This window comes from Chlorocebus sabaeus, chromosome 19 (genome assembly GCF_047675955.1).
Source record: "Chlorocebus sabaeus isolate Y175 chromosome 19, mChlSab1.0.hap1, whole genome shotgun sequence".
NCBI lineage: Eukaryota > Metazoa > Chordata > Mammalia > Primates > Cercopithecidae > Chlorocebus > Chlorocebus sabaeus.
The window spans coordinates 30,586,972-30,599,167 of NC_132922.1; the positions used below are offsets into that span (position 1 = coordinate 30,586,972).

A 12,196-nucleotide genomic window follows, 5' to 3' on the forward strand; every position below is an offset into this window, starting at 1 on the left:
AACCCAGCCTGGATGACAGAGTGACACTCTAGCTCAAAAAAAAAAAAAAAAAAGAAAGAAAGAAAGAAAGAAAAGAGCAGTTCTCGCTTTCCTGCTGGGCTTGACCTGCAGTATAGAAGTTTCTGGCCGGGCACGGTGGCTCATGCCTGTAATCTCAGCACTTTGGGAGGCCAAGGTGGGCGGATCACGAGGTCAAGAGATCGAGACCATTCTGGCCAACATGGTGAAACTCTGTCTCTATTAAAAATACAAAAATTAGCCTGGCATGGTGGTGCGCAGCACTTGTAGTCCCAGCTACTTGGGAAGCTGATGCAGGAGAATCACTTGAACCCGGGAGGCAGAGGTTGCAGTGAGCCAAGATCGTGCCACTGTACTCCAGCCTGGCGATAGAGACTCCATCTCAAAAGTTTCCATGAAGTAAGGTCCTGAACAGAGGAGCGACGGTCCAAAGAGGCAAAGGCAGCAGCTTCCACTGGCTGGGCAGTCACTATGTGCCACCACTAAGCTGACTGTGAACACACCAGGTCCCTCCTCTGCATGAGCCCAGGACAAGGGAGCCCCCCCGGAGGCCTGAGGACATGCCGAGACACACAGGGAGGTGGCAGAGACCTCCAACTTTGTCACACGAAGTGGTCAGCCTCCCCCAGTTGTAAGTAAACATAAGTTCTGTGGTATGTTTCATACAGGGCTCCACCTAAGTAAGAATGTGACATGGGGACCCTGGCCCCAAGTCATTTGGTACCATGCCAAGGTAGGATGCTAACCTCAGCTGCAGCTAAACACCTCAGATTCCCCCCTCAGACAGCTTCCCAGGGACTTAAAAGAGGTAGCAGGCACCAGGAAGGACATTACTGAGCACCCCCCAGGTGTTGAGATGAAGCCTGCCACCCTTAAGACGACAGCAAAGTGCAGGCCACTGCCAGCTGTGGGCTGGGACCCAGCCACAGTCTTATCACATCAACTAGCACATTCTGACTCTTTCTAAAGGCAACACCCCCTCCGAGTCAGGACCAACAGTGTTTCCACCATCATGTGGAAAGCGGAAAAACTGAAGCCCCAGACCGTACGTCTCCCCACCTCAGTGGCAGCAAGGAGAGGAGGGGCTATAGGAGAAGGTACAGAAACCCTGGGACTCCAATCCCAGGACACTAGGAGGCCAGGTGAGGCCATCTGCATTCCATTGACACATGACACATAGAGACACACACGTTCCACACATAGAGACACACACATGTTCCACACATAGAGACACACACGTTCCACACATGTGACACACCAGCAAGCTCAGCAACATGGGAGTGGCACGCTTCTCACCACACAGCACCCGAGTCCCTGAGTGCAGGTGAGCACCAGGATGCCCTCTCCCACACTCCTGCTGCATGTGGCTCCCATCTGCTTCCAAGTGTCTAGAAAGTCCCCTCCACCCTGGTCAGCTCTGTACTCAGACTCTCAAATGGAACGTGAGAGGTGAGGACAAAACTGCAGCCTTCTACTCTCTGATACATGTTCCCTGAGTCACTCAGAGTGGCAAGGAAGAGGGATGATGAAGGATACCCAAGCAAAGCTGGAAACGACACGCACTATGAGACTGGTGGGTCCTAGACATGACCAAGCAGAGTTGCCCACCCCAAGGACTCCAGGGGTGTCATGCAGAGTGCAAGGGGGAGATAAGCAACTGCTTTAACAACTTAGCCCCCAGCCCCTAATCCAACCAGAATCCTCACTGTAGCACTCCATGTGCAGGTGACCATGCACCTGCTGGTGACTATGGAGCCCTCCACCCCCAGGCCCTCACCTGGACTCCGGGAGCCACCATCTGGGCAGCCTGAGCTGTCTGTACTGCCGTCTGCTGCTGCACCTGGGGCTGCACGGGGGGCTGCTGCACCACCATCGGAGCTCGGACCTTGAGGGAGAAAGAGAGAATGTGATTTGGAGTCACCTGGGTCAGAGAGCAGAGTTCAGTCCTCCTGCGGGAGCTTAGGAAATGGAGCCTTTCTTGAGATGAGGAATGGGACTTTCATGACTTCATGTGCTGTGATGTCACCTCACTAGCCATCTAGGATCCCATTGGCTCAAATCCAATTCTGGCAAGTGGCAGCATGGCCCTCCCACTGGGATGTCTCCACACATCCCTCAGCACCAGCTATCACCACAAGCACTGACAGCTTCCAATGCAGAGCTTACAGCCTAGCCTGCTCATCCTCTGGGCCAAGCATGCTGATGGTCCATGAGAGCCTCACTCAGCCTGATTCGTTGAAGGAAAGCTGGGTCAGCTGGCCAGCAGAGGGCAGGGCATAGAAGCTCCTGTCTGTATTCGCAGCATTCTGGGAGGCCGAGGCCAGCGGATCGCTTAAGTCCAGGAGATCAAAACTAGCCTAGGCAACATGACCAAACCCCATCTCTACAAAATATACAAAAATTTGGCTAGATGTGGGGATGCACGCCTGTAGTCCCAGCTACTTGGGAGGCTGAGATGGGAGAATCGCTTGAGCGAGGGAGGTCTGATCACATCAGTGCACTCCAGCCTGGACAACACAGAGAGACCCTGTTTTTAAAACAAAAAAAAGTGGGGGTGGGGGGCAAGCTTGGGCAAAAGGGGCAACTGTGGAGCCACTGCATGGAGGGGTCTCCAGAGGGACGAGATGGGCCCGCACTACCACACGGGGGATCTTCCTTAGACATCTCCAAGCCACCAGGGCAAACCCTGCCAGGGCACATTCCACCATGCAGCACACAAGGGTTTCATTCTGCACAGTCCCAGGGGTCAGGCAGTGTGTTGACTCCCAGGTGACAGATGAGTGACCACATCTGCTCCTCACAACTCTCCTGGACTTCCAGCCTGCCTGTGAGGCCTCTTGTTCACCCTCACATTTGGCTCAGGCCCCACTCCACTCATGAATCACAAATAGAAAAGGCCACAAAAACCAAGTGAGCCAAAGAGTTATCCAAATGGCCCCTTGATGCAGCTACCTCCATCCTGGTGATCATACTCTATCCTCTGTGCCAATGTCACTGAGTAGACTGGCTTTGTGCAGAGATACAAAATGAGACTGGGAATAACAGTATTTTATATTAATACTCCCCTCGAAAATATAGTAATGAACTTTGTTCTCCTGAGACTTGGCAGAGTGTAAAAAAAACAAAAAAGATATTTGCTTAGAACATTAACTCTGAGCAGTTGGCAAACCACCAGACACTGATGGAGCTGGCACATTCTTCCATGTGGTGCCCATTAGTCGAAGTGCTCACACCCTGAAAGGGCCCACAGAACTGCTGCAATCAGCCACACTGCTTGGAATGCGACTTGGTGCCCCAGCAGCAGCAGCCAGCACCCTGTGCAGGGTGCAGAAGCAGCTCTCAGAACACAAAATGCAAAACACATGCTTCCCTGCTGAGCCATGCTAGAGTCAGCAGCGCTGGCAAGGGGCGGGGGCTGCCTGAAGTCTCAGCACTTGAAGAATAGGACATGCTATCTCTAGTCAAAGAGTCTAGAAACTACTGCTGACAGAGTCATGGGCTGCATGTGCTCCACTGCGGGCCACAGGTACTCACAAATTTCAGTGGTGGTTGGGTATACAACATTTGTCCAGGGAGAGCTTGTGCCTGCGACACCAAAGGCTGGGTCTGTGACTGTGGCGGGAGTTGTGATGGTTGGTTCTGAGCAACAGGAGGCTGTTGCGGCTGTGGTGGCGGCTGGTGGTGCTGTGGATGATGCATCTGCTGCAGCTGCTGGGGCAGAGCTTGGGTGGGCGGAGGCTGTGGCTGCTGCATCGGTGGCTGCTGAATTGGCGGCTGGGCCTGCAAAGCCTGCTGCTGCTGCTGCTGTTGCTGCTGCTGCTGCTGCTGTTGCTGTTGCTGGAGCTGCAGCTGTGCCATTCGCTGCAGCTGCTGCTGTTGCTGCTGTATCTAGAGACAGACCAAGCAGCACTTGGTTATCGCTCATTTGCCTCTGTGGCACCAGCTCCTCCCTGTGACACTCTGGGCCCCAGGAAGCCCAGGTGGCCATCTGCAGAGCCATCAAGAAGGCCTTCCTGGCTGGGTGCAGTGGCTCACGCCTATAATCCCAGCACTTTGGGAGGCCGAGGTGGGCAGATCACCTGAGGTCGGGAGTTCGAGACCAGCCTGGACAACCCGGCGAAACCCTGTCTCTACTAAAAATACAAAAATTAGCCAGGCATGGTGGCTCACACCTGTAATCCCAACTACTTGGGAGGCTGAGGCAGGAGAGCTACCTGGGAGGCTGAGGCAAGAGAATCACTTGAACCGGCGGAGTGGAGGTTGCAGTGAGCCGAGATCACGCCACTGCACTCTAGCCTGGGCGACACAGTAAGACTCAAAAAAAGTCTCAGAAAAAAAAAAGAAAAGAAAAGAAAAAAAAAGGCCTTCCTGAGCTGACAGGCTGACCTCTCACTCACACAGGGAGAGGCACATCTCCCATAGAAAGACTCTGGGCCCCCGAGGCCAACACCAGCTGCCTTCCTGACACTGAGGAGGCACCAAGCGTGTGCCTGGGCTCTGGTCTACCATTCCACTAGGATGGTTCAAAGGACATATCTAGAAGCTTCAGCAAAAGGTGACAATGAACAGGTATAGCTCCATGGAAGCTAGGATAAAAGCTCAGGCAACTGCAGATTTCTGAAGCCTCTGTAATGATGCTTCCTTTGCCCCTACAGGTCAGTGGCATGAGCCTCACGGTGACAGTCAAGATCTGCTGGTTAGCATGAGAAGGAAAAGTGTGGCTGCAGATGCACTGTCAGCTCTGGGACAGGGGCCCCAAGATCCAGAGAAGCCCAGCAAGTTGAGGCCTGAAGGAGTAGGAGGGTGGTGGGGGCCCTTTGGGGCTTTCCTCTCCCAACCAAGACCTGCTGTGAGGGCAGATGTTTAACATATCTAGACTCTCTATGGAAACCATGGGAAGCTGAACAACTTCTGAGAAGCAGTGCTGCTAACATGACATCACCATCACCCCGTGGAACACCAGTGGAGGCTGACTAACACTGAGCCCAGAACCCAAGACAGAGAGGTAAACAGGAGGCACATGTGTCCTCAGCCAAAATGGTCCACAGTGGCTCAAGTAGTCCCAAGCCTCAGAGTGTTCATCTCACTTCTTGCTGCAGCTCACTCTTGTTTGAATCCCTCGCAGTCCCTGAAGCACACAGGAGGCCTGCCGCCAGATGCCCCGAGCACAAATGGAAGGGCTCGATCACAGAACCTTCCTAGTGAGTCAGGGCCTGTTTTTCCTACCTGTCTCAGACTTTTCTTTCCTTTTTTTTTTTTTTTTTTTTTTGAGACGGAGTCTTGCTGTCACCCAGGCTGGAATGCAGTGGTGCGATCTCGGCTCACTGCAACCTCCGCCTCCCAGGTTCTAGCAATTCTCCTGACTCAGCCTCCCGAATAGCTGGGATTACAGGTGTGCGCCACCATGTCCAGCTAATTTTTTGTATTTTTAGTAGACAGGGTATTTTTAGACGGGGTTTCACCATGCTGGCCAGGCTCGTCTCAAACTCTTGACCTGGTGATCCGTCTGCCTCAGCTTCCCAAAGCGCTGGGATTATAGGCATGAGCCACCGGGCCCAGCCTTGTCCCAGACTTTTCGAGAAGCCCATGGAAAAAGGCAGGCACACATGTGTCAAGAGGACCCTTGGCTGGCTCCGTGCACTGCACCCAACGTTGTGACTGATGCCAGCCCAGGGCTCGCATTGCAGGAGGGAGGCCAAGAACAGGAACAGGGGACCTGGTACCTGTTGCTGATTTTGATGATGTAATTTAATTAGATGCTGTTGCTGCTGCTGCTGCTGCTGGAGCTGCTGCTGCTGTTGCTGCACTACTGCTTGGAACTGCTGCTGCATGGCACTCTGCTGAGCCTGGAACTGCTGCTGTTGCTGCTGCTGCTGCTGCTGTAGCGCCGCCTGCTGCTGCTGCTGGAATTGCTGCTGTTGCTGCTGCTGCTGCAGCGCCACCTGCTGGAGCTGCAGCTGGGCTGAGAAAAGACCAGAGTTGCCCGTCAGTCCACAAGGCAGGTTCCCAGAAACGCTGCAGGGCTGCACAGCAAGGGACAAAACAGCCAGCAAAGTCCCCACTGCCACAGCTGCCGCTGGAATCTCAACGTTCCATTTACCACAGACAGAAAGATAGAATACGAAGTAGTATTTGTGTTGATTTTGGAATTTCCTATCACGAGTTACTCTGTAATAACCAAAGAGAAAAGGGACAACTGAGTCTTTTGGATAGATAAGAAGCCTAGACTCTGGAAATCAGTAATCTCCTCTCTGTCTCTATGGATTGGCCACTTCTGGACTCTGTACGAATGGCACTGAACGTGTGCTGTTTTGTGACTAGCTTCTTTAGCATAATAGTTACGAGTTCGCCCATGTCGTGGCATGTATCAGCTTTTCCGTGTTATTTTTATCGCCAAATAGTATTCTACAACACCAATTTCCTGCGTTTTATTTATCCATTCATCAGCTGATGAACATTTGGGCTGCTTCTACTTTGTGGCTATTATGAAAACTGCTTATATGAACAGTCAATTGCAAGATTTTCTGAGGTGAGGTATCTTTTGGGGTGAACATAAAAATGTTCTAAAATTGTGATGATGGCTGCACAACTCTGTGAGTTACACTAAAACCTACCGAGTGGAGCACTTCAGATGGGTGAATTGTATGCTGAAGAGAATGATGTCTCAATAAAGCTGTATTAAAGAAATACAGAGAGATCCTTTGTATACTTTGCCGTTTCCTCCAATGGTAACATTCTACAAAATTACAAGGTATCATAACCACGATGTGTGCTCACTTGTGTGGGTGTGTGTACTCAGTTCTGGACAATTTAACCACCTGGGTGGGTTCAGTCACCACCAGTCAATACACTACACAGTTCCCATACCACAAGGATCCCTCATGTTGCCACCTCTCTCAGCAACCCTGACCCACAAACTCTGGCAACTACTGCAGCATCCTCCATTTCTAAAATTTTGTCATTTCAAAATTACATATAATATTTCAAAAATGGAACCATACAGTATGAACCTTTGGCTTTTTACATTCAGCATACAGGTTGTAGTTCTAGCAACAGTTCCTTCCTTGTACTGCCAGGGTATTCCATGGTACAAGCACCTCACACTGTGTTTTAACCATTCACGTGAAGGACATTTGGGTAACTGCAGATTTGGGTTACCACAAATAAAGCTGCTGTTAAAATTTGTGCCTGGGTTTTTATGCGAGGTTTTCATTTCTCTAGGAAAAATACCCAAGAGTGTAACTGCAGAGTTGCATATTTCATTTTGAAAGAAGGTAAAACCACTTTACATTCTGACCAGCAATATGAGTGATTCAGTTTCTCTGTCACCAAGATTTGAGGCTGTCACTATTCATTTTAGCAATTCTGATGGGTGTAAGATTTTTTTTTTTTTGAGATGGGATCTCACTCTCTTGCCCAGGCTGGACTGAAATGGTGCCATTGTGGCTCACTGCACCCTTGACCTCCTGGGCTTAAGTGACCCTCCTGCCTCAGCCTCCCGAGCAGCTGGAACTACAGGTGCATGCCAGCAGACCCAACTAATTTGTAAAATTTTTGTAGAGACAGTCTCACTTTGTTGCCCAGGCTGATCTCAAACTCCTGGGTTCAAGTGATCCTCCTGCCTCGACTTCACAAAGTGTTGAGATTACAGGCATGGGTCACTGTGCCTGGCCACATGTAAAACTTTTAAAATTTATTTTGTAACAGATTTCTAACTCTATTTGACATTCATAAAACACGTATGACCGGCTGGGCGCAGTGGCTCACACCTGTAATCCCAGCACTTTGGGAGGCTCAGGCAAGAGGATAATTTGAGGTCAGGAGTTTGAGACCAGCTTGTCCAACATGGTGAAACCCCATCTCTACTAAAAATACAAAAATTAGTGGGCATGGTGGCACGCGCCTGTAATCCCAGCTACTCGGGAGGCTGAGGCAGGAGAACTGCTTGAACCCAGGAGGCAGAGGTTGCAGTGAGCCAAGATTGCACCACTGCACTCCAGCCTGGGTGACAGAGTGAGACTCTGTCTCAAAACAACAACAACAACGACAAAAAGTATGATAATACTTTTAAATTTTCTGAAATGTGTTGACGCTTGCTTTATGATTTTTAGAAACATATTGTTCCATCATATGCTTAGATTAAGTTGTTCATTACATTGCTCAAATTTTCTGTAAATGAAATTTTTGGTCTGTTTATCAATAACAAAGAGATGTAATTGAAGTAATTACCTAATACATCTTTCTTCATCTTTTTGTTTGTTTGTTTCTTTTTTGATTTCGCTCTGTCATCCAGGCTGGAATGCAGTGTCTCCATCATGGCTCATTGCAGCCTCGGCGTTCTGGGCTCAAGCAAGTCATCCTCCCACCTCAGCCTCACAAGTAGATGGGACTACAGGTGTGTACCACCACACCCAGCCAATTTTATTGACTGACTGATTGAGATAGGGTCTCACTGCCGCTCAGGCTGGAGTGCAATAGTGCAGTCATGGCTCACTGCAGCCTTGACCGCCCAGGGTCAAGCGATCCTCTTACCTCAGATCTCAAGTGTACCTACAGGTAATTTTTAAATTTTATGTAGAAATGGGTCTCCTATTTTGCTGAGGTTGGTCTTCAACTCCTGGGCTCAAGTGATCCTCCCACCTCAGCTTCCCAAAGTGTTGGGATTACAGATGTAAGCCACTGCACTCGGCCTTCCTTCATCTTTTATTTCAAAATAAAATTTTGAGTGTTTTACTTACAATCCTTTCACATGTTATATTGTAGGTGTGTGTTTCTTCTAACAATAAGACAACTGTGCTGTTTCATTTCCATTTGTTCTCACATTTCCTATCTTTCAGCAGAAAAGTTTAGTCCACTCACATTTATTATGATTACTTATATTTTTAAACTTATTTCTATTAATATTTGTCTTTCCTTTTCTCTCTTTTTTTTTTGAGACAGAGTCTCATTCTGTCTCCAGACTGGAGTGCAGTGGTGTGATCTCGGTTCACCGTGACCTCTGCCTCCTGGGTTCTAGCGATTCTCCTGCCTCAGCCTCCCAAGGAGCTGGGATTACAGGCATGTACCACCATGTCCAGCTAATTTTTCGTATTTTTAGGAGAGACAGGTTTTCACCATGTTGGCCAGGATCGTCTCAATCTCCTGACTTCGTGATCTGCCTGACTGAGTTTCCTAAAGTGCTGGGATTACAGGCGTGAGTCACCGCACCAGGCCTTTGTCTTTCCTTTTCTAAGCTTTGTATTTTTTTATTGCATTTTTGCTGGATGACTGGACTGAACTTTGTATTATCTGGATTTCTGCCTTATCCTATTTTTTCTACTGATTTTAAATTTTATGAATTATTTCCATTGTTTTAGCAGTAAGTTTTCAATTTTATCATGCATATTTAACTTAAAATATAAACCTTATCAATATTTTAGCATTTCCCAAATTTACTACTTTTTAAAGTAGGTTTTATATGTACATGACAGAACCGATATTCGCACTCTATCTCCCTGCTGACTTTCATTTATATCATATTTTGTTGATCTTAACTCTTCACAGCAGACATTCTATTAAGAGGCTGGATGGATGTGAGGCTAGGGATACAGCCTCTGAGCGAGGCTGCCTGGACTCAAAACCTCAACTCTGTCACTGCTCATTGCCTCAGTTTTCCCTGTTAGAAAACACAATAATATTATCCACTCCACACACTGGACTAAGAATTAAATAATCTATTATGTAAGTAAAACACTCAAAATAGTGCCTGGGGTTGGGTGCTGTGGCTCATGCCCATAATCTCAGCACTTTGCACAGCTGAGGCAGCACATCGCCTGAGCCCAGAAATTCAAGACCAGCCTGGGCAACATGAGGAGACCCTAGGTCTATAAATAATAATAATAATAGGCCGGGCACGGTGGCTCACGCCTGTAATCCCAGCACTTTGGGATGCCAAGGTGGGCAGATCATGAGGTCAGGAGATCGAGACCAACTGGCCAACATGGTGAAACCCTGTCTCTACTAAAAATACAAAAATTAGCTGGGCGTGGTGGCGCGAGCCTGTAGTCCCAGCTAATTGGGAGGCTGAAGCAGGAGAATCGCTTGAACCTAGGAAGTGGAGGTTGCAGTGGGCTGAGATTATGCCATTGCACTCCAGTATGGTGACAGAGTGAGATTCCATCTAAAAAAAAAAATAACAATAAAATAAAATAAATAAAATAGTGCTTGGAATGTGGCAAGTCTGTATGGAAGTTAGCTTGACTGTTTTATTTTACAGAGGTAAATTTTTATTTACACCAGGGATTTTCAACCTTTTCGCTACACTACTGACACTTGACCCAGATGATTCTATGTTGTGGGGTGCTGGCCCGTATTTGTAAGATGGTTAGCAGCATCTCTGGCTTCCACCCATTATGCACCAGCAGCACCCCCACAGTAGTGACATCCCAAAATGTCTCCAGACATTGTCAAATATCCCCTGTGGTGGAACATCACCCAGGGTGAGAATCACTGGTTTAGATTTACACACATTTACTATCACCTACGCTCAACGTTTCTTTTCCCATTTTATACCTTGCATCACCTGAGAGGGAAGAGGAGAGGATAAACAAAAGAATATATCTAAGAGTGCAAAAGGCTTATTGGAAAAAGGAGAAAAAAGGATATAACCTTTAGAAAATCTTTTACTGAAAGTTTCTAAGGCTAGGTTTATCTAAAAATGGCTTGCTTTCCACATCCTTGAGTCTTGCTGGCATACAAATGTGACTGGCAGCTCTATTCTCAGTGCTTTAACAATATTCTATTATCTTTCTGACTCCACTGCTGAGTGTACTCATTGCTCCTTTGCAGGAACTGACTATATCTAAGATATTCCTCTGGCCTTTGGTGCTCCGCAGTCTCACAGCAAATGAGATGGCTAACTAGGCTGGGGCCAGATGGGCTTTTCTCAGTAGTTATCCCCTCATATATTGTTTTCTTCCATTCTCTCCATTTGATCCTTTTGGGGCTTTGCTTGGATGCCAATTCAAATTTCTGATCTTATCCTCATTTCTTACCCTTGCTTTCATATTTTCCATGTGCTCTTCTCTGTGCTACATTCTAGGTAATTTCTTCAAATGTAGCTTCTATTATACAAATTCTTTCTTCAGCTGTATCTAATGCGCTGTTTATCCATCCACTTCCTTTGTTCAAAAATTATACTGCTAATTTCTACAGCTTTCATTTGGTTCCATTTCAAATCTGCTTCATCGCTCCTGATGATGCTTTTTCATTTGAATTTCTGCTTTTTCTTTTCTTTTTTGTTTTCTATTTTTTCAGAGATGGTGTCTCGCTCTATCCCCCAGGCTGGAGTACAGTGGTGAAATCATAGTTCACCATAGCCTCAAACTCCTGGCCTCAAGCAAATCCTCCTGCCTTAGCCTTCCGAGTAGCCAGGAGTGTAGTTATGTGCCACTGTGCCCGGCTCTCCACTTTATTTCTTTATACACCCCATGGCCCATATCTAACAGTTCCTGAATGTGTGGTCACTGGGCATGCCTACATGTGTCTATTATTTCTGTTCGCCTTCATGGTGTCTCTCCTTCCCTTCATGGCTGGTGATCTCTGTATGCTGATTGCTTGACCTTAATGAGCAACTGTCACAGGTCTTACACTGGGGACATGTTCCTCCAATCTGCACCTGCTTCTGGGGGACCTGGGGGGTGACCACAGGACCCAGCACAAACCCTGGCTGACTAGAGGAATCCAAAGCTTACTTTCCCCCACCCTGCAGCAGCCGAGGCTCAGGAGGACAAAGCCTCCCCAACTGCTGCAGGCCAGCAATCCAAAGTGCACCCTAACCAGGACCTAGTTATCCAGGAGGAGGACATGTCCTCAGCACCCAGTCCGTCACACAGCTGGCAGTAGAAATTATTTTTAAAGTCAGCTTCACATGCACATGATATAAAACTCATTGAGAAACGGAAATGCACAGCGTGAAAAGCTTTGCTTCCAACTCTGTACTGCAGCCCCAGCCACAGGAACAACCAGCAGTTTCAGCCTTTTCAGACTAACCTGGGTCACCTGAAAACTACCACAATGTCCCCTGGCCTACCCTTTGAGAGTCCCTGGCAAAACCTCTGCCCCAGGCTCTGCCCTCTTGGTGGCACCAGATGAAGATCTGAAAGGGCCTTAATCATGCAGTAGTCTTTGGGAAAGGTAT

At 48.1% G+C, this 12,196-nt stretch overlaps 1 protein-coding gene across 8 annotated transcripts in view; it reads right to left on the reverse strand.

The window, feature by feature from the left end:
• MED15 (mediator complex subunit 15) overlaps positions 1–12,196 on the reverse strand; it is an 84,706-nt gene that overhangs the window by 17,674 nt on the left and 54,836 nt on the right. For all 8 annotated transcript variants that reach the window (XM_037994760.2, XM_073006986.1, XM_073006985.1 and 5 more), the window contains 3 exons: positions 5,742–5,980; positions 3,553–3,906; positions 1,796–1,903 (listed from right to left, as the gene is read on the reverse strand). In XM_037994760.2, the coding sequence (XP_037850688.1) occupies positions 1,796–1,903; positions 3,553–3,906; positions 5,742–5,980 (701 nt within the window). The remainder of the gene's footprint in view (positions 1–1,795; positions 1,904–3,552; positions 3,907–5,741; positions 5,981–12,196) is intronic.